Source organism: Sinocyclocheilus anshuiensis, unplaced genomic scaffold, assembly GCF_001515605.1.
Source record: "Sinocyclocheilus anshuiensis isolate Anshui unplaced genomic scaffold, SAMN03320099.WGS_v1.1 scaffold914, whole genome shotgun sequence".
In the NCBI taxonomy this organism is placed as follows: Eukaryota; Metazoa; Chordata; class Actinopteri; order Cypriniformes; family Cyprinidae; genus Sinocyclocheilus; species Sinocyclocheilus anshuiensis.
The window spans coordinates 1,601,111-1,623,015 of NW_015539870.1; the positions used below are offsets into that span (position 1 = coordinate 1,601,111).

The 21,905-nt window shown below is 38.5% G+C and overlaps 1 protein-coding gene and 2 pseudogenes across 2 annotated transcripts; 2 read left to right on the forward strand and 1 right to left on the reverse strand.

Annotated features, from left to right (window-relative positions):
• Positions 1-377: 377 nt before the first annotated feature.
• On the reverse strand, positions 378-3,945 carry LOC107685075 (beta-crystallin A3-like). 2 transcript variants are annotated; one of them, XM_016481538.1, is made up of 6 exons: positions 3,870-3,945; positions 3,086-3,152; positions 2,876-2,994; positions 2,311-2,452; positions 2,077-2,219; positions 378-838 (listed from the first exon to the last, which is right to left on the reverse strand). In XM_016481538.1, the coding sequence occupies exons 2-6, from the start codon at positions 3,122-3,124 to the stop codon at positions 691-693; spliced, it is 591 nt and encodes a 196-aa protein (XP_016337024.1). In that variant the 5' UTR covers positions 3,125-3,152; positions 3,870-3,945; the 3' UTR covers positions 378-690. The 2 variants fall into 2 exon arrangements, with proteins under 2 accessions (XP_016337024.1, XP_016337025.1); XM_016481539.1 differs by having other exon boundaries at positions 3,879-3,933.
• Positions 3,946-7,873: 3,928 nt separating this feature from the next.
• On the forward strand, positions 7,874-8,721 carry LOC107685156 (beta-crystallin B1-like; annotated as a pseudogene).
• A 990-nt stretch (positions 8,722-9,711) lies between these two features.
• Positions 9,712-21,848, forward strand: LOC107685181 (protein unc-119 homolog A-like; annotated as a pseudogene).
• The last annotated feature ends 57 nt before the right edge of the window (positions 21,849-21,905 follow it).

Here is a 21,905-nt window from a genome sequence, read left to right on the forward strand (position 1 = left end):
TATTCTGATTGTGATGATTCAGTAGATGGATCTAAAAATCATTCATAAATATATTAATTAATTAAGTTAATGCTAGATTTGTCATTATAATATTTGGCACCTTTTCCATGTAATCATGATGAATGACAGGTAAGGGAAGTCGATATTGCACCCAAGCATATGTGAAATCAATAATTCCTTGTTACATAAACTTGAATTGATTTATTTCCAACTTATTTTGTCCCAGTACTCAAAAACCATTGGCCATTAAGTCTTTATAACAACATTTATATGATATTTTGGTGTTAATAACGGTCCAATTTTGTGACATTACAATTTGGGCCATTTTACAAAGCTTGAAACTACACTACATGCATCAAACAAACTCTCACAATAGGTAGTTTTCATAAGTGTACCCTTTATTGATCTCTTTTGCACAGACTGCATCATGACAGCGATGAGGAGCACTGTGCCGCTGACAGAATCTTCCTCTCTGCTTGAATTCTTCCTCTCACTTTTTTCTTTCAAATCGATGGCATGCAGAAAGATGAAAGCACCGTAAACATTTGCCGAATGCACCAGACATTCAGCCTGTGCTGGGCTTGCCGGTACCGGAATGAAGGGGTGGGGCTGAGGAAGCGGTGGAGGAAGAGGAAGAGGAAGAGGATGAGGTCTGTGGGGGAGGGAGGAAGGGAGCTGGGCGAGTTGCCCTCACTGCTGAACCCGGCGGAGGGACTGCACCTGGAAGGTCTGAGCGTGGGAGCCCCACTCCCTGTAGTGTTTGTACTCGCCACCATGGTGGTCACACTCCATGATGTACTGGTAACCACGGTAACCGGGGTACTGGTAACAAACCCAGCTACATGCAGAGAGAAAACACATGGCAAATGCAGACTGAGATCCCTTATTTAATATTCCAAGTATCCCAAATATTACATCACCTGAAGCTAATGGTGTATAGCAGGGTGTCCAACCTTGCTCCTGGAGGGCCAACAATGTGAAGATTTTAGCTCCAACCTGCTTGTCTGGAAGTTTCTAGTGAGTCTGAATCGCATGTCTGAGTAGGTACTGCATTTGAATTTGAACTTACTTTGTGGCCTCTAAAAAAATGTGATCTATTATGAACAGTGCTGTGTAGTAATGTTATTGGGCATTTAATGTCATGGCTGTTTTCATGTTTATTAATGTTTGTTCTTGTAATGCAGGGAATCCCTTTGACCTAAAATATTGACTTGATTTTAAGTTTCAATACTTTATCAACACATTTGCATGTTCAGGGTTTTCTGATGTTGATTAATGGTCACATTAACATGCAGGTAAACAAATTCAATTACATTTCTATTTTTATTATTCAATCATTTATTTAGTTTTTTTATTTATAAATAATTTATTCAGCTTAATTTTACATTTTTATGATTTAATTAATTATTAACTTCAGCAACTCACAAACCCCCCGCAGTTTTTAAGTAAACCCAGTTTGGGAAACCCTGGCATAATGTAATGTTTAATGCAGTTGTTGATGACAAACATTTTTATTTTTTTTCCTTTTTTATGTCAATATGGTACACAATAATCCCATTCAAATCTATCTCTCTAATTTATATAAACAAATTAGGTCACAAGTAATCTTAAAGTAATCAAAAGTAGTCAGAATACATTAGTAATCTAATAATTTTACTATTTTACTCAATTTTACAAATTTCGTCATGTAATTTGTAATCGGTAACAGACTACAATTTAATCTTCCCAGCACTGAGTATGAATATGGGTAGTATGAATGAAATTCAGAAATACTACGTCATGTTACTTCCGTGACATCATTGGATAGTAAAGTGTCCATTAAATGCACACTTCAGAATCTCATCAGAAGTAGTAGGTCATTCAGGTACTTTTCGCCTACTGTTTTTCAAATACTGTGAATTTGGACATACTTCTCTTTTGGCATACTGTTTTTTTGCATACTATATAGTAGAGAAGTATTTGATTTCAGATGCAGTACTTGATTAGCTGGTCCATTTGTGTTTAATTAGGGTTGGAGCTAAACTCTGCAGTTTGGACACCCCTGGCGTAGAGAGTAGAGACAAGTATGGTACTCACGCCCCACTTTGCACCTGCATTGATCCGATCTCGTTGGAGGGCCAGCCCATGCCCTGGAGAGAGGGGTAGTCATCGGTTATCTCCCACTGGTGTCCAATAAAGTTCTCCCACTCAAAGACGGTAATCTTTGACTCCTTGTGGTTCTGCGCAGATCATAACATTTGGAGAGATTGTTACTTAGAAAGACTGGTAAATCATTTCACCACTGATCCGTTGACACAGTTTCAGACTCACAGCAGAGCAGATTGGCCGGAAGGACATTAGCCTCTCAATGTGGTAGGCATTGCTGCCGCTCCAAGACTCCCAGTGAGGGTAGTCGCCTCTTTCCAAGATGAACTGCTGCCCACAGAAGCTGGAGTGTTCATAGCCGACCCAGCTGTTCAAATGGACACAGAAAATTAGAGATAACTGCAAAAGGTGGTTTACTTTGTTTGGGGGCAAATGTGTCCCAAGAACCCAAGAAGCTCAGAGCTAAATCTCCCTTTTTTTAGATAACATTAATTTGAAAAATTATCTGTATATAAGTTGAATAATATAAGTAGCACCTGTACATTTTTAATAAATATTTATAAAATATATACATTACCATTCAAATTCAAAAGTTTGGGATCAGTAAGATTTTTTTAAAGAAATTAATACTTTTATTCAGCAAGGATCCATTAAATTGATAAAAAGTGACATTAAAACTTTTATAATGCTACAAAACATTTATATTTCAAATAAATGATGTTCTTTTCTATTCATTCATCCTCTGGTATGGGCTCTTTTAGATGTGTGTGTCTGTGAATGCATGACTTACGCGCCACACTCCACCTTCAGAGAACGGACAGTGTCCATGCCGCATTCCATGATGTTCTGACAGGCTGAAGTGAACTCCACACGCTTGCCTTGGAAGTTCTCTTGGTCATAGACTGTGAGCTATGCACATATTCACAGACACAACAGAGATGAGATTCAAAGCATTATATGTCATTTTGCATTATTTTATAGCCATCAAGTGTTTACTTGCCTTCCATGGCCCCAGTGGCATGGGATTAGTCAGAGCCATCCTTGAAGATATCTCAATGCTGATAGACCTGAAGAACAGAGATATGCAAACAAAAAAAACATGTATGGGTTCTATATAATTTATGGCAAGTGTACAAATAGCCTGTGGATAAAGAACAAGAAAGATATGGCCTTTGTTGCTCCAACAAGTTAGACCTAACAAAATAAATCACACTTATTCTATCTGCTGATTTAGACAATAACATTCAAACACAACAGAATAAAACCACAGCTTACTGAAATAGAAGAGACAGGTTTATGGGCAAAACATGAGGACTTAATCAAAAAGTATATACAAACCTACAAATTGCACAGATTACATCAGATTTAGCCAGAAGCACTAGTAAAAAAAAAAATACTAATACTAATATCAAGAATGTTTTATGTTATGCAAAGCATAGAATGCCTAATCTTTTTTATTTTAAATGCCAATTAAAATCATTTCAATTTTTCTGAAATGTCAATAAAAATCATTTTAATCTAATTTAATTTAATAATTGAATTTTTAAATTTATCTTAATTTAATACTAATTTAGTCTTTTGTTTTACATTTGATTTTTTTAAATCAAAATTCATATATATTCATATTAATTTATATTTTTTGTCAAAAACACCCACATAATATGCTTGCTATTTTTGTTTTGAGTTTTTAATTGTGTCTACATGATAGTGCACCCCTCCCCTAGAGTTTGCATCATGCTAAAAGATGACCACAGTGGCTGAAAGGACTACCATGAAGGGCTTACCTGACCTACCCAACAAATAGCTGCAAGCGCTCAGGAGTTCCACACAACGGTCTCCAGACCACCAACTAAGGGCTCTATTTATATATAGCACGACAGAAAGGGAAGATTGGCAACAGGGCAGGCTGGAGTCAGCACTTTGCCCGAGGCCTCATTGTTTTGGACTGAGCCTTTGGCTTTACCTAGCTCACAATGCCATCTGCCGTAGCCAGGGAGGCATCATGCCTACTGGCATCTGCTACAGGAGTGGATGCCAGGCAAAGTGATTCCATGCATGCTTTTACATATGGCCTGAGTGTATGGTAAAACACACATGCTTGCATAAACACAAGCAAGCTGTTTCGACATGAGATCATTCCAGCAAAGACAACACAAAGATACACTTCCAGGTTTCTTCCCAACAAAAAAATGGTTGGTTAAAGCATTGCAACCACAAAAAAAGCTTAAAGATATCCTTACATATTCAAAGAATGGTGGTTGTTAAGTGATAACTATTATTAAAAGTCCATTTTTAACCTGCACTGAAACTGTCTGCTCTCCTCTCCCCAGTTACAGCCACAGAGTGTTTCAGTGACTCACTTCCACCTGCCTTTACATACTCGCACACATATGCATACATACGCAATAGGCCCTTACAAGCACATCCATTCAACATCCATGTCCTGCCCACTCCTTTGACTTTATGCAAAGCAGGCTGCATGGATGGGGCCCAGTGTTTCACTAGGAGGTGCATGACTAAGTAAAATGAAGCGTGTGAATGATGGCATTCAAGTAAATATGAAGAAGATTAATAATTTTTCAGGTATTTAGGTAAGTGTCAATGTGGTTCTTCAATGAGACATACTTTTTGATTTGTTGATGGTCAAATGCGAATGATTGTGTGAATAATTAAATGCATCACTATTTATGTTTGTTTAATATTTAATAGTCTGGCAATGTAGAATACAAATGTTGTGCATCTGTCTTTCACTCATAACGTAAGCTCCAAATCCTTGACAACTTAAAATTGAACTGTAACCACCAAATAAATCTGCTGAAGCTTCACACAACGGCAACAAGTCCTCGTTCTCTCAATGGAGAGGTCTGTGGCCAGTCTACTGAGGTCAGCACATTGCTAGCTGTGCTGTAGAGAATGAATGAGTGCATGTGTGAGAGAGAGAGAGAGTTGAAGAGATATGGGCCGTGGAGTGCCACGCTTTCTGCTGATGGAGGTAGACATCAGACATCCAGCCGATCCTGGAACAAAGCAATGAGCAGAGTCAGCAGGGTCACAGAGATAAGCCTGCACTCCAAACCCCTCCAAACTCCAAAGACTTTTCAATACCGACCAGATACAATACTGATTTTGGCGGAAACTAAATTTTATTTTATTTTTTTTAAAGAACCAAACTCTTCATATATATATATATATATATATATATATATGGAACCCATCCGAAGCCTGAAGCCCTTGTACATTCAGGCCTTGGCATCCTTTCCTCCGCCAGCACTCCTATTACATTCCATTGCTCTGTCTGACTGCAAAATTTTGGTGAGATTGTGGAGATGGTCCTTTCAGAGTGGCTGCCCTTTATATAAGCTTGTTGTGATTGAAGAATGTATAGAGATTTGAATGTTTTTGATTGATTTGACTGATTTGAGCACAAAGATTACTAGATATTAGAATAATTTATGAAGGATCATGTAACACTGAAGATGGCAGTAATGGCTGCTTTGCTATCAGGAATAAATTATATTTGAAAATATATTAAAATAGGAAACCGATTTTTAATTGTAATAATATTTCACAATATTACTGTTTTTCCTTTTTTTTTTTTTTTTTTTTTTTTTATCAAATTCAAACAAAACCCATTTTAGTCATTTTAGTGTAGCTGTCCTTTAAATATGCCTGTTGTGATTGGGGAATGTAAAGGTATAGATACAGATTTAGATGTTTTTGACTGATTTAAGTACAGAAGATTATTGGATATTAGAATGATTTCTGAAGGATCATGTGACACTAAAGACTGGAGTAATGGCTGCTGAAAATTCAGCTTCGCCATCACATGAATAAATTACATTTTAAAATATATTGAGGTAGAAAATGGTTATTTAAAATTTTAATAATATTTCACAATGTTTACTGTTTTTACTGTATTTTGATCAAATTCAATAGGAAACTCATTTTATTCATTTCATAGTGGCTGCCCTTTGAATAAACATTTGGGGAATGTAAAGATATAGATTTAGATGATTTTGACTGATTTGAGTAAATAAGATTCTGCCAAGCTTATTGCTTTAAATAAAGAACATGTAAAAAACCTCATGACTGATTTTTTAAAAGTTGATAATGGTTTCTCTACAAATGTGTTCAGTCAATGTGTAGCAAGGAGTTGCTGACTGCAACAAAGTATTAATCATGAATCAATCTTTTATTTAAGCTGGACTTCTCTCGCTTCTGTTATTAACAGCTTCAGCCATGTCACACTGCTGTACAAGGAAGTAAGTACTCATCTGACAAATAATATGCATGATATTTATAATGATAATCATAAGAGATAAAAAATAAAAAGATATTATTATTATTATTATTATTATTACACAAAAAAATAATGTACACTACCATTCAGACATTGTGGATACTTTTTTAAAAAGATATTACTAGTTTTATTTAGGAAGGATGTGTTAAAACTGATCAAAAGTGATAGTAATCAAAGGACCATGATAAAAGGTATCACAACTTTCACAAAAATATTAAGCAGCACAACTGTTGCCAACACTGATAATAATAATAAATCTTTCTTAAACAAATCAGCATATTAGAATGATTTCTGAAGGATCATGTGACAATAATGTGCCGGCAGCCATATCACCCTGCAGCCCAAGACTGGTTACCCACTGAAGTTAAGCAGGGCTGAGCCTGGTCAGTACCTGGATGGGAGACCTCCTGGGAAAACTAGGTTGCTGCTGGAAGAGGTGTTAGTGAGGCCAGCAGGGGGTGCTCACCCTGTGGTCTGTGTGGGTCCTAACACCCCAGTATAGTGACGGGGACACTATACTGTCAACAAGCACCGTCCTTCAGATGAGACCAAGGTCCTGACTCTCTGTGGTCATTAAAAATCCCAGGATGTCTTTCGAAAAGAGTAGAGGTGTGACCTCGGCATCCTGGCCAAATTTGCCCATTGGCCTCTGATCATCATGGTCTCCTAACAATCCCCATATCTACTGATTGGCTTCATCACTCTGTCTCCTCTCCACCAATAAGCTGGTGTGTGGTGGGCGTTCTGGCGCACTATGGCTGCCGTCGCATCATCCAGGTGGATGCTGCACACTGGTGGTGGATGAGGAGATACCCCCTGACAATGTAAAGCGCTAAGCGCTTTGAGAAAAGTGCTATATAAATGTAATGAATTAATAAAGAAAATCATGACAATTTCTTTTTTTTTTTTTTTTTTATAATTTTGAACCGTAATAATAGTAATGGCTATTCATCTTTCATCTGAAAATGCATCTTGTTATTTTAAAATATATTAAAATATAAAGCAGTCTTTTTAAATTCAAAGAATATTTCACATTATTACTGGTTACTGCTTTATTTGTTTATTTATTTATTTACTTACTTATTTCCTTTCTTTCTTTCTTTCAAATAAATGCAGCCTCACTAAGCATAAGAGAAAAACATTTTAAAAATCATACGACCCCAAACTTTTGCATGGTAACGTAATATAATTGTAAAACTACTGGATATGATAAACAGGCAATTTCAATAGGAAGTCTATTTAAAGATAAACATCCTGAATTAATATTTTCCGTGGATCGAATAATCAAAATGTAAAATATATATATATAGATTTTTGTAATTCTTTTCAAATGTTTTTTTTTCTTTTCCACAACTAATCAGTCACACAAAACCACTGATACCTGGCACTGTTTATCATAAAATGATAACAGTAAAAGGCACACGTACTGTAAATGCTCTGTTTACATCTACTGCATTTACAGTATGTGTGCCTTTTACCGTCTTTCACATGGGTATAGGTTTTGAGCAACAGGATATGACCGGTGAGATGTTCATGCTTGAGAGGGGCGAATACCCTCGCTGGGACACTGGGTCCAACAGCTACCGTTGTGATCGTCTCATGTCTGTCCGGCCTGTTAGAAAGGTGGGTGACTATTGCATCACTCCATTTCCCATTTTATCACAAACCACAACCAATTAAAAATAGAGGGAACATAGCAACAATCTTAACTCTTTGGTCTTTCAACATGTAGGACCCACATGACCATAGGATCTGTCTGCAAGAGTGCATGAACTTTGATGGTCGTAAGATGGAGGTTTCTGATGAGGACATCCCAAGTTTGTGGTGCTATGGCTTCCAGGACAGAGTTGCCAGCATTCAAGTAAATGGTGGAATGTAAGTGATTTGGCATCTCTTATATATTATAATATGATGATTATATAACTATATGACATCAACTTATGAATTAATGTATGCTACATTCCTAGGTGGGTTGGATATCAGTATCCAGGCTACCGTGGATAGCAGTACCTGTTTGAATTTGGATCCTGCAAACACTGGAATGAATGGGGCGCCAATCACCCCCAGATCAATCTGTGCGAAGAGTGAGGGACATGCAGACGCATCCCAGAGGCTGCTTCGAGATGGCATACGGAACGATGCATGGCATGGAGAGGTGGACACAATAAGGCCCTGCAGAGAAACCCTGTGGAATAATCATCCTTCATAATCAAAAAGAACTGCTCTAAATAGACATGACCAATAAGGATGAACTATCATGTGTTCTTGTGTGTCACGACGTGTCTTGTACGGCATTCTACGTCCAACCACCTATAGTTAAAAGTATAGCAAATGGATAAAACTATTTTATGTCCCAATTTTAATGCTTGTTGAAGGCTTCATCCGTTTTGTTCGATAGTTTTTTATCATTGCATGTTTTTTTGCTCTACCCAAACCTCCTAGCATTTTGCTGGCATTTGAAAATCTACCATCCACAAACTACCTAAAGCTAATCAGAATCCATTTCTAATTTAGCTGCTAAACCCTGCAGGGAATATTCACTGAACCAGAAGGTGGTGCAATTCAGCACCTCAAGAGCATACTCAACCTTCTACTGCTTCATCATCCTCTAGAACAGGGGTGTCCAAACTTTTCCTAAAGGGGGCCGGATTCGACGATGGGCTGCTTAACATTCATCCACGGGCCGCATTTGGCCAGCGGGCCGTAGTTTGGACACCCCTGCTCTAGAATCTAGAAGCTCAAGCAGTATTGTGAGAGTAGGAGAATAGGAGAACTGCATTTTCTTCTTCTCTTTCTAAAATCCTGCTACACTTTATCTTTCTCAGGGATGCTGGCATCTAAAAACACATTTACTAGAAAATAAATAAACAAAAATAAAAGATTTTAAAGCACAATTATTGTACGATGTCCTTAATTAATTGCTCTGCTCTCATATTACCAGTGCTAAGACTTGAGAACACATTAGGTACATTTTTAATTATTTATATCATTCATCATGCATAATAAATGAGGTAACCAGAAAAATTAAAACAATACCTGATATACATACCAGTTGGTAGTGGATAGTTGGTATACGAAAAAAAATGGTTACTAGTAGATAGATAGATAAATACCTAAAAAGCTTTGTATAAAAGCTCGCTCTCTCTCTCTCTCTCTCTCTCTCTCTCTATATATATATATATATAAGGATAAACGCAACTTGTGTCCACAGACAGCACAAAAAAAAGTCTGATCATAATGAGACAGTAGACATTACTTTACAACAGAAGCGACTTATTCGAACTGTCTGCCCACTTCCTTCCGCAAGTTAATACCGTTCGTCTCTCTCGGGTTTTGCTCGATTACATGAAGTGGCTGCTTTAATACCTTCAGCAGCAGACAGACATGCAGATTATAGAGCGAGAGCCACTCGCCCTAGGAAAGGAGTAAAATATCTCAATATCTTTATAAGACTGACTGGCTGGGGGAGGTGAATGCGCTATTCTTGTATCAGTAAAGAGCCTGCGTTAAATAACGAGGACGCATAACACAGCAGAGGTGAGGTAAACAAACGGCCCTTGGCAGAGAGGTTGGGTGCGAAGACTACAACTCGTGCACGAACAGCAGCATCTTCTGCATTTAGAGATGAAAGTGAAGCAAGGCTGCGACGCGGGTGTCCCGTGTACGACTTAAGAGGATTTGCTAAAAAGCACAGAAATAACGCCGGAGAATGTACTCGGGCTGCAGAAGATCACAGACAGTAAGTTCAGTAACATCAATGTCACTCTCAAACAGGAAGCTTCCAAAAACGTTGTTACACTGTTGCACATTTATATCCAGGTTGCACAGGTTTCGCTCCAGCATGTTTAGTCTCGCGGTTCTTGTTTTTTTTTTTCAGTCTCGCGCCGTGACATTCTAAGTACGAAATTTCATTTAAAATGGAATGTCTTCATTTAGAATGTGAATGACGATTTCATTTAGCGTCTGCGTCTTTGTATGGTCTTCAATTTGGCCGAACGAACCCAGTAATGGTTCATTCGGCTCTTCCTTGGTAAATAAATAACACTGTGGATATTGTACTGACTGACAATGAAGACGTAGGATATTAAGTTTACTGATGAATGGGCTGAGAATTTAGAAATATATCCATTATTTAAAAATACTGAAACTGAATAATTTAACGGTTCTGTTGAAGCGGACGGAACACCGTACTAAAATACTCGGACAGTATTTCCTGCACGACTGTTCAGCGCTGCGAATGAATGAGTCTTTTGAGCCGGTTCTTTTTAGCGAATCAAAACGTCTCCGGTTACTGTCGTAACCTCGGTTCCCCGAGAGCGGGAACGAGACATTGCATTCGCTGTGGGAACTGGGAACTCCTACCATTCTCCGAAAATCCTGAAACCTTATTGCCAGTAAAATAAACTGGCCAATTGTCGCTAATTATGCAAATCTCATGCAAATAGCCTACTGACAAGCCTGCAAGCTGTAGCCTATATAATGAGGTGAGAGTGACAATTTCCTCAAAATCTTAAGACTGAACTCTTGCACTAGGTCTACTGTACAAGCAGCGATCACGGCAACCTTCGCAATGTCTCGTTCCCACTTCTCAGGGAACCAAGGTTATGACAGTAACCGGAGACATTGCCTTTCAAGTGTTCACTCAACATTGCGAAGCAATCGCTGTGGGAACAGTAGGCCTATACAATCCCGCCATGAGACCAGCGATGATCAGCCCGAACCAAGGGCTAAAACCACACCAAGCATGGGGTAGAACAACACACAATTCCCAACCAATAGCGACGCCACTAGGAAAGCCCGCAGCTGATAGGCAGGGCTAGACCAATGAACATCTTAACTTAGGTATACCAAATTAGCATACCTGGCCAGAATGACACAACAACAGTAAGCATGGTAGCACGGTGCAGCATAACAAAAACACATATAAAAATGTACATAGGCCTGCACAGTGTCAACAGCTATAAACAGTAACAAACTGTGCCCTAGATTAAAGCCTAGTAATATACTAGAAGAATAAGTGAGGTTAGTCATTCACCGAAAGCACTCGAGACGGCAAGGACGGCACATCCAACTTGTAAAACCTGGCAAAAGTATTCTGTGAGGACCAGCCGGCTGCAAAGCATATATCCCGAATAGATGTGCCTTTAGACCAGGCCCATGATGAAGCAATAGCCTGTGTTCTAAGGGCTCTGACGTTGAGAGGGCATTCCTGTCCCTGGCTCGCATACACCGACACAATAGCGTCCACTATCCAGTGAGAAAGCCTCTGCTTAGATACTGCTCGTCACTTAGTACAGCCACTGTAGCACACAAAGAGCTGGTCAGACTGTCGAAAGATGGCCAAGCGGTCGATATAAATCCTTAAAGCCCTGACAGGGCAAACGGCGTTCTGAGCCTCGGCATCACGCAAGGTTGGTGGCTCGGAAGACAAAGCGGGCAAAGAAATGGCCTGCGCTTCAAAGGGGGTAGAAAGAGACTTAGGCACGTAGCCTGGTCTCGGCCAAAGAGTAACAGTCCCCAGGCCCAAAGTGAATACAATCGCCGTCCACCAAGAATGCATGTAAATCTCCTATGCGCATACCCGAAGCAAGGGCAAGAAGCAGAGCAGTTTTGAGGGAGAGCACCCTCATAGCAATGGATGCCAAGGGCTCGAACGGGGGTAGAGAGAGAGCTTTCAGAACCAATCTCTTTAATCTCCTCACCCCACTGAGAAATCTGACCACCAGCACATACCTCCCAGTCAATTGCCCATCAACCAGGGAACGAAACGAAGCAATAGCAGCCACATAAACCTTCAGCGTTGACGGTAGACTCCCGTTATCTAGCCTGTGCTGCAGAAAACGTAAAACGTCCGACACGGGACAGCTCGCCGGGTCGATATCTCTATCACAGCACGATTTCACGAACACTCCCCATGTAAGAGCTTGCAGATGCCTATAGTAGAAGGTGGGGTGCACAAGACTCAGTGAGCATGTAAAGCACACGGGGAAGCAGGGCGCTTAGCCCCTCTAAGACCCCTGAAGCAACCACACATGAAGGCTCCACAGCTCTGGGCGGGGATGCCATATCGTGCCATTCACTTGAGACAGCAGGTCCCTCCTGTGGGTGATTTGCCAAGTGGGTGCCACCAGCATCTCCCTGAGGTCCGGAAACCAAGGTTGATTCGGACAGTTCGGGGCAATGAGGATCACCGATCTCTCTTCCCTGATTTTGCATAACACCAGAGGCAAAATCTTCACCGGAGTGAACGCATTAAGTCTGTCTCTCCGCAAGCGCGACGACAGAGCATCCCCCATCAGCAGGGAGTGAGACCGTGAAAAGAACAGCGGGCAGTACGTGTTCTCGCTCGTTGCGAACAGATCCACCTCTGCCCTCCCGAAGCGATGTTTCCCATCCTGTCCACTGCTTGCGCAGAACATCCGACTCATGTAGCCGTGGAGGACGTGGTGCGATGCTTAGCCTTTCTCTAAGTGGAGCGGGGTGCAGAAGAGGAGCGTGTTCTCGACGGCGCACGGAACGTGCATCAGGGCATCAGGTGACTCATCACCTTCGCTCGATAACAGACTCCACGGCATCACCAAAGAGGCCAGAGAAAGTGATCGGTGCATTGAGGAGTGCCTTATGGTCGGAGTCCTTCAGGTCAGCTAGGGTCAGCCATAGGGTCCTGTGAAGGACTACCATGAACCCCATGCATCGACTGATGGCTTGAGCGGAGCGCTTTGTCACCATCAGCGCAAAGTCTGTCATCGTGCGCAGATCTTTCACGGCGTCCAAGTCCATGTCGCCACAGTCCAGGGACTGCAGGAGCTTAGCTTGGAAAACCTGCAGCACTGCCATTGCATGCAGCGTGGACGCCACTTTGCCAAAGGAAGTATAAGCCTTGTCAGCGAGGTGGGCGGTAAATCAACAAGGCTTCAAGGAAGGAAGGCCCCTCGACAAGGGGCATGCGCACGGCTCTGGTCAGCGAAAAGGACTGGGGACGATGGCTCAGAGTGAGGGGGTGGCCTACCAGCGGCTCGCTGGCGGCAGTGGGCCTTGTCCCTGCAAGGCCACGAGTGATGTTCCTCCGAGTCCTCAAAACGGGTGCCTGCAAGTGAGCGCAGTGTACGCAGTCAGACTCCGAGAACACAGCCTTAGCGTGGGCTAGGCACAGTCAGGTGATGCAGTGCTCGTGTGGGTCCAGCGGGCTGATGGGGCCCGTGCAAAGTTGACAGAAGGTGGCCATTGGATGCAGTGAAGTACCTGTATCTTCTGGTGCGTCTTTGAAAATAGCAGCGTGCAGGAGAAGATTCTGAGGCAATTGTCGCTCTCACTGCATTATATACTGCCTGCAGGCTTGTCAGTATTTGCATGCAGTTTGCATAATTAGCAACAATTGGCCAGTTTATTTAGTTTCAGGATTTTTGGAGAAGGGGAGGAGTTCCCACAGCGAATGCTTCTCAATGTTGAGTGAACGTTCAAAAGGGAACTATAGTCCTGCAGCATTGACTAGTGTAGTCTGCTTCTCGTAAGAATCACCCTTATGAGCCTATTCTTTAATCAAAACACTTACTAATCACTTTGTATTAATTATTATTTAATGAATGGCTGTTCATATAACAACCTGTAGTCAAAGATACAAAGTGTCTTTGAGTTTTGTTGTAATCAGTGGTATTTTATCAAATAGATAAATAAGTAAAGGAATGAAATGTACTGTTTCAAACAACAACAACCGTTATTGTGGTGCCAGTTTCCAAGGACTGCATTTATGCCACCTCTAAAAAGTTTGTAAAAAGTCATTAAATATAAGAATGATAGGCTACATATCTGTTAAACGAGATCACTGATTCTCAGGTGTGATTGTTTGCGGAATTATTTCTAGAATCTGAATTAGATATCTTCTGATTAGAGGTTAATTTGCATTCATTATTCACTTCTAATGAAGGTTTATATGTCCATGTAAGATTACAAAGTTAGTATTGCACTTGCTAAAGCTCATACTACCTGGGGAGGTTTACTCACAACAGGCTTCAGAATTTACTTTAAGGGGTCATATGATGCTTTTTTAAAGATCATTATTTTGTGTATTTGGTGTAACAGAATATGTTGACATGCTTTAATGTTCAAAAAACACATTATTTTTCAAATACTGTACATTATTGTAGGTCCTCTATGCCCCGCCTCTCTCAAACAAAAAATATCTCTTTGGTTTTGAGACTTTATTCTTTGCAACTTCAGGGATCTTATCTATGCACAATCAGCTTGTAACACTCCAAAGAGAAAGGACAACTTGAAATCGCATCATATGACCCCTTTAATTACTGTATATACTATGTGTTAAGTCAAGTCAAGTCACCTTTATTTGTATAGCACTTTATACAATACTGGTTGTGTCAAAGCAGTTAAACAGGAAAATTGCTTACTTTATAGTAATAGTAATACTTTATTTTTACTTGATCTTTGAGCCACACACAGATAAATGCGTCCAATAATGTTGACAGATTCATTCTTTCTGAAGAAACTTACAAGAAAGAACACGTTTTGTGTAAGTACTGAAGCAAAAACTTAAACAGATGGTAGGGTTATTACAGTTAACTATAAAAAACATTAAAAAAAACATTTGTATTAATTGAAATAAAATAATATATATTAACTAAAAAAAACAACTTTATTTCAGCTAGTTAATCAGATTAATTTGATTATGATTTAAAATATTATTGTGTTGGGAATCAATCATAATGCGTAGTGTTCGAATTTGATTAGACTAATGATACTTTAAAAGGAAGTAAAATACTGATTTGACTGAACTTTTTTTACTCATTCAAGAACTGTTTCTTACATCTTCACTAGTTATCTTAAAACTTAATTACAGTTAAAAAGAGGACCTTGTTGGTTCTGTATATTATAATTTTTGCATTTATCACTTCATCAGGAACTCAGATGCTAAGTATGGCTGGATGACTCAATATTACTTGTGAGCTTGTGTTCTGCCTGTTTTTTGATGATGTCTTGCTCGTTGTTGCTGCATTCAAGATACTACAGTATATCTGGCACTAAAACAAAGATAACTGAGCAAAGATCAGATCTGAGGAATGCAAATGCTCAGTTTCTACGGAGTTCAGATCATCAACAGTTTTACAGTGCTGGCAGTGTCACAACTAACTGAAAGACATTTGCATTACTGTTACCCTTATCACATGACTTCTCACAGTACATAAAGAATATTTCACTAGGAAATAATAGCTACTCTGTCTCATCTTTGCCACCACTTGTTGTTGTGAGTCATCAGCTTTGAAATGCGAGTGGTTTGTGGATGAAAAATCCACAGTGTATTCTTATCCTGAACTGTGCATTGAAACATCTATTTGAATAAATATATTCACAAATGCGCAGAAGAGAAGTGCTGAGAAATCACATTTAGATGGCACTCTTCTTTATTTAAATGGAAAAAAACATGTCTGGCTAATCACTTGGATTAGCACTCTAAAAATAAAAGCTGTTCTTGATTAAGGATACAGGCTGCTATTCTGAGGAAAGTGGACATCTGTATGCAAGCTTGCTTTTCTGTCTTCTTTAACTCATGTTACTGTTATAAACAAGAATGCAATGTATATTTATGGATGAAGTGATAAAATAGTATAAATGTAAGTTACGTTAATACAATTTACAATTTCATTATGGAAGTGGATTGGCTTTTCAGCAAATGGTTACATCCTTCTATAATCTTTGGTTTAACTGCTCAATTTGGCACTTAGTATGAAATATAACTTCATAAAGAATGAATTATATGGTGTTTAGATACATTATGCCTCATAAATCTAAATGAACATGTGTGGTCTTGTAAATGAACACTGGATCGATCATAATCTGTGTTTGTTATATGCAACAGTTCCTTTTGATTTCCCAAAAATAACAGGTGGTAGTTATCCTGGATTGGTTTCAGAAGATATGTTGCTAGGTGACAGCATTACAAGCAGTGAAGCGCGGCTCCTTGGTGGTTTGGAAAGCTACATTGACACTTGACTGCAACATTGCTCTGATTACTAGATTTCTGTCTTGCTAATGAATTGCACACATTAGACATTTTGTCAATCTAAAAATCACACAGATATTGCTTACTTTGAAAGAATCAACTTGGCTATGTTAGGTTACACAAGCAAAAACATCTTTAAGGAACAGGCAGAAATAACTCCTTAATGTAACAACTGCACATGTTCACAAATAAAGCAGATGCTTCATAAACAAACCAGGAGCTTTGCCCACTTGATGTGAAGTTTTTCAGGCAATTATCCTGATATCAGACCACTGGACCATTGGACTTTACACTAATGAAAATTGGTTATAATTGCTTATAATGAGGCCTCCTGCTAAACATTATAAATAATTGGCTACACTTTTAATAATGCCTCCATCATGAAAATGGGGTTATGGAACTAGATAAGCATTTTATGTTAGGCCTATACAGTATATTATGTTATATTATATTTAAAAATGTTACCTTCTCAGTATTAAAAATAATTGACTACACTTAAGATGCCTCCATGAAAATGGGGTTATAAAATTATATGACAGTTTTATTTTATTTTATTTTTTAAATCTACCTTCTCAGTATTAAAAAATAATTGACTACACTTATAATAATGCATCCACCATGAAGAGATTATATTATATTATATTATATTATATTATATTAAAATCTCAGTATTAAAAATAATTGACTACACTTTTAATGCCTGCAGAATGAAAATGGGGTTATGAAAAATAGATAACAGTATTTATTTGCTTGTTTGTTTTACGTTCTATATTAAAACAAAAAAATAATGTTTTTTGTCTAGATTATTTTGCTTTCCTTTTTTATTGTAAAGCATAAAAGTTTAAATTACTGAGATTTACACTTAAAAACATGCACTATTATTTATGTTGACATGAACTGTCTCTGTTCATCTGTAGTCTCTCTCCACCTCTTCACTGACTATTTGTATTTTTGCACAGCAATGTTAGCTCACATACAGTCGGTTGGTCCCACTGTGTGACAATTCATTAGGTGAAGTAAACATAGCAAAACGTTTCCCTGAACAATTTATGGAGTGCTATAAAAGTGTTGATATGTCAAGCATGTGGTATTAGCAAGTGCAGTAAAAAAATATATATATATATATGAAAAATATGCAAAGTATCTGTTTCTTGTCTATTCAAGTTTCAGTGTTCTGCTCTGAATCGGCTCTCATGCTCTGAGGATGTGTCGATATCCGCGGGACATGTTTGAAAACTACTAATTCCATAGGGCGTTTTTAATGAATGATGTATGCTTGATTGTTTAAAGTTTTCAGTTATCATTTTCATCATCTAATATCTGGTTTGTGACAGTTTTGTGGAACACTGAAATTTTTTATTTTTTCAATCAGCATAATTGTTCTCATGCTTAAATGAAGTGGTTAATTATTTCACAATATAAAGCTGTTTTAAAGTCTGAGCAGATGTTTGCATTTTGCCTACCCTTTTTCTGCTTGGCACACCTCTGAAGCAGAGGAGCTATAAATATCTCAAGTGATTGGCTAAATCTAGTGTTGCCCATCTGTTAATTAACAGGAAGCTTGGGTAGAGGATAGGTGGGACATCTGCACTGACCTATGGGAAGGAAGTGATTTACTCAGCCTGTAGTGTTGAGCTCATCTCAGTGTCATCCTAGCATAGATGGACCTCTCAAAAGTTAGAGTTGTCCCAAATCCCCTTAGCATCTCCCAATCTGTGCCATGTGATGGTGAACAATGTAAGCTTCTTAGGTATAATCCATCCCAGGGAGAAGAGGGCTGACACAGCTGCTCCTCGCACCTCATATGCCTCCTCTGGGAGTCTGGCATGAGGAAAAAGGGATGCATGTGAAAGGGCATGATAGACTGGACTGACCCAAGTCATCAACTCCAGGCCACAAATAAATCACCACATATAGTGGACACAACACATATTTGGACAGTTAAGTTGCACTGTATGGCATTGCATTTTTAAACTGGGGTACAGGGACACTAAAGGAATGCTTTGTTTGTGGGTCTCCATAAAATTTGAATGTAAATCAGATTTTACACTCAATAGACTCAAAAACCATTGTTGTACATATACATTATTACAGTATATACCTTAATTATCTATTATATACAGTATATTATGTGTATGTATGTGTGTGTGTTTGTTTATTTTTTTATCTTATTTTTTCTTATTTTTATCTTTTATTTACCTTATTTTCAAAAAAATATTGTTTTTGTTATTTATATATTTTTTTCTTGTCATTTTTACTTGGTTTGTGTATAATGTTTTGGTAATATTATATGTAAACACAATCATGCAAATAAAGTACTTTAAACTTAAAAATGAATCGTAGGATTTTACAATATATATATATATATATATATATATATACAGTATATATATATATATATAAAATCATGAGAAGTTATTTTATTTCATTGTATATATTGTAATTGTTAATTATATATTTTATTATAATTATGTTTCTTGTTTATGTAAATAGTTTCCATATATATAAATATATATAGTACATACTACTTTATTATTGTCATTATACTATATACTATAGCACATTAATACTAAAGCAAAACACAGTGTTAAAGCAGATATAAATTATGAGGCAATATTAGGAATATTATTCAATATTAACACACAATGTGTTCATTAATGTTTGTCTGTCAGTATACTTCTTTTCCTAATGTTCTGACAGTATTTCTAAACTGTATCAGTCTCTGCAGGCAGGTAATGAATCGAGGAGGTGTATGGTCATCATCAATGTCATTTCCACACAACATCAGAGAGAACAGAAATAGCTCTTTTTGTCCCTGCGGTCTATCACACAAGGGTACGGCTCTCAGCCCTGAGGCATGTCTTTGATGCATGTGACCTATGTCACACACACATACCCAGTGTTAAAATGTGGTTAGCTTTATGTTTTGAAATGTTACGACAAGTCTGGAGAGAATCACATCACGTTAATGTTCCATTCATATTTCATTATCTTACAAGTGTTGAGCTAATGAGAGTCAGAACTGAGGCACATCCTGGTTTGTTTTTGTTTCCATAGATTACCTCTGCGGTCCAGAACAGAACATACACAAGATCGACTTCACCAGGTTCAAAATCCGAGACATGGAGACAGGCATGGTTCTTTTTGAGATCACCAAACCCCCTACAACAGGTAGGCTATGGCGTTATTTTACTGACAAATGTCGAGAGCGCATTATTGTAGCGCGAAAGCACATTAATACAATGCGCAGCGCGGGTTTCCCTTGCTCTCGCGCAAAACCGGACGCTCGCGCTCAGATACACGCTGCTCTCGCCCGGAGAGAGACACGTTTTAAGTGCGCGCACTCTCTCTGGGCGAGAGCAGCGTGTATCTGAGCGCGAGCGTCCGGTTTTGTGTGAGAGCAAAGGAAATCCGCGCGCGGTATTAATGTGCTTTCGCGCTACAATAATGCGCTCTCGACATTTGTCATTAAAATAACGCCATAGTAGGCAAGGAGCAGACCTCTCAAACTCACTTCCTCACTCCACCTACACAGGCTGCACATTTAAATGCAATGCTCATTTCGATTTTTTGCCCATAAAGCCCTGATTTTCATTTAGATGCAGTGCGTTGCACAAGAGCCCTTCAATGGCTCATTTGGTAATGCCGACCCCTTTCTGATTCACAGAGAGTGGGGAGGACAGAACGGACTTTGACCAGAATGCCGGGCGCTTTGTGCGTTATCAGTTCACCTCCGCTTTCCTCCGACTACGGCAGGTTGGCGCCACGTAAATGCAATCTGTGGCAGGATTACACTTGCAACCTAAAATTAGCCTGAAATCACACTTGAATCTGTTTGACTTAACCTTTAAAGGGGACGTATCATGATGTATCAAGTTTTTCTTGATATTTTGAGATAAATGGGTTAATTGTACAAAAAACAAACAAACAAAAAAAAACATACTTTTTCACAACTTCCTTCCAAGTGAAAAAAGACCATTACAACATTTCAACTTATGACCCGTCATGTCACAAGGAGGTAATGAGGAGAAAGTAGGATACCATTAGTCCTACACACAAGAACTAAAGATAAGTGTAAAATGTAATTAAAAATTAGTTTAAGGTAATTGTGAGATCAATTTTAAAATAAGAAAGTCACATTGTCACACTGTGAGATATACTGTACAATTGCAATTATGTGAAAACTGCTGAAGTGGCTTAATCTTTTAAATAAATAATTCATTTAATAATTATATAATGTGTGTGTGTGTGTGTGTGTGTGTGTGTGTGTAAGCTATGTTACATTTGAAACTAGACAAAAATATTTAAATAGAAGTCTTAAAGGAAGAAGTCTTCTTATTCAGTTTCATATTTATTTATACTTTTATTCAGCAAGGAGGCATTAAATTAATCAAAAGTGACAGTGAAGGCATTTATAATATTACTAAAGATTTCTATTTCAAATAAATGCTGTTGAACTTTATATTTATCAAACAACCCTGAAAAAAGTATGACAGTTTCCATAAAAATATTAAGCAGCACAACTGTTTTCTACATTGTAATAAAAAGAAAAATCTGCATATTAGAATGATTTCTGAAGGATCATGTGACGCTGTAGACTGGAGTAATGATGCTGAAAATTCAGCTTTGTGTCACAGGAATAAATTACTATTGTAACTGTATTAAGCCAAAAAAAATAGTTGTTTTAAATTGTAATAATATTTAACAACATTACTGTTTTTACTGTATTTTTGATTAAATAAATTCAGACTTGCTGAGTATTAGAGATTTTTTCTAAAACATAAAAAATCTTACCAACCCTATAATATGGAAGAAGCCATTTTCATTGCGACAAAATCCATGTGTCCTTAAACGTGTCCTTTCCCACCTTCACAGGGTGGAGTTCACTGTAGGCGATGTTCCCATCAACAACTTCCGAATGATCAAGAGGCACTATTTCCGTGAGCAGCTGCTGAAGAGCTTTGACTTTGAGTTTGGCTTCTGCATCCCGAGCAGTAAGAATACCTGTGAACACATCTATGAGTTCCCACCACTCTCTGAAGAAATAAGTAAGTTATAAATGTTTTTTATGGACTCCGAATTTTGCTATTGATTAGTTTGTGATCTTGTGGCTGGACCTAATATACATCTGACACTGTGTTTCTTGTATCCCTCCATAGTGCGTGAAATTATCCTTCACCCCTATGAGACTCAATCCGACAGCTTTTACTTTGTGGACAACAAGCTTGTGATGCACAATAAGGCAGATTATTCTTACAACGGTGGACCGTAGGAAGCCTCGCTCACCTCTTGCAGAAAACTGCATTGAGTTGCAAAGCAACTGGCAGAGGAACATCTACTGACAGTGGCATCTAGGCATCTAATCTTATATGTGATGATGCATTTGGATAAAAAAAAACAATCTCAGGACTTGTGTGTGTGTGTGTGTGTGTGAGTGAGACAGAGAGAGAGAGAGAGAGAGAGAGAGAGAGAGAGAGAGAGAGAGAGAGAGAGCCTGGACAAAAACCG

Coding starts and splice junctions, on each gene's coding strand:
- LOC107685075 (XM_016481538.1), bottom strand. CDS start 3,124: ATGGCTCTGACTAATCCCATGCCACTGGGGCCATGGAAG. Junction 2,453..2,875: donor CTGAAGGTGGAGTGTGGCGC/GTAAGTCATGCA, acceptor CCATTTGAACAG/CTGGGTCGGCTATGAACACT. Junction 2,220..2,310: donor TCCGGCCAATCTGCTCTGCT/GTGAGTCTGAAA, acceptor TGATCTGCGCAG/AACCACAAGGAGTCAAAGAT.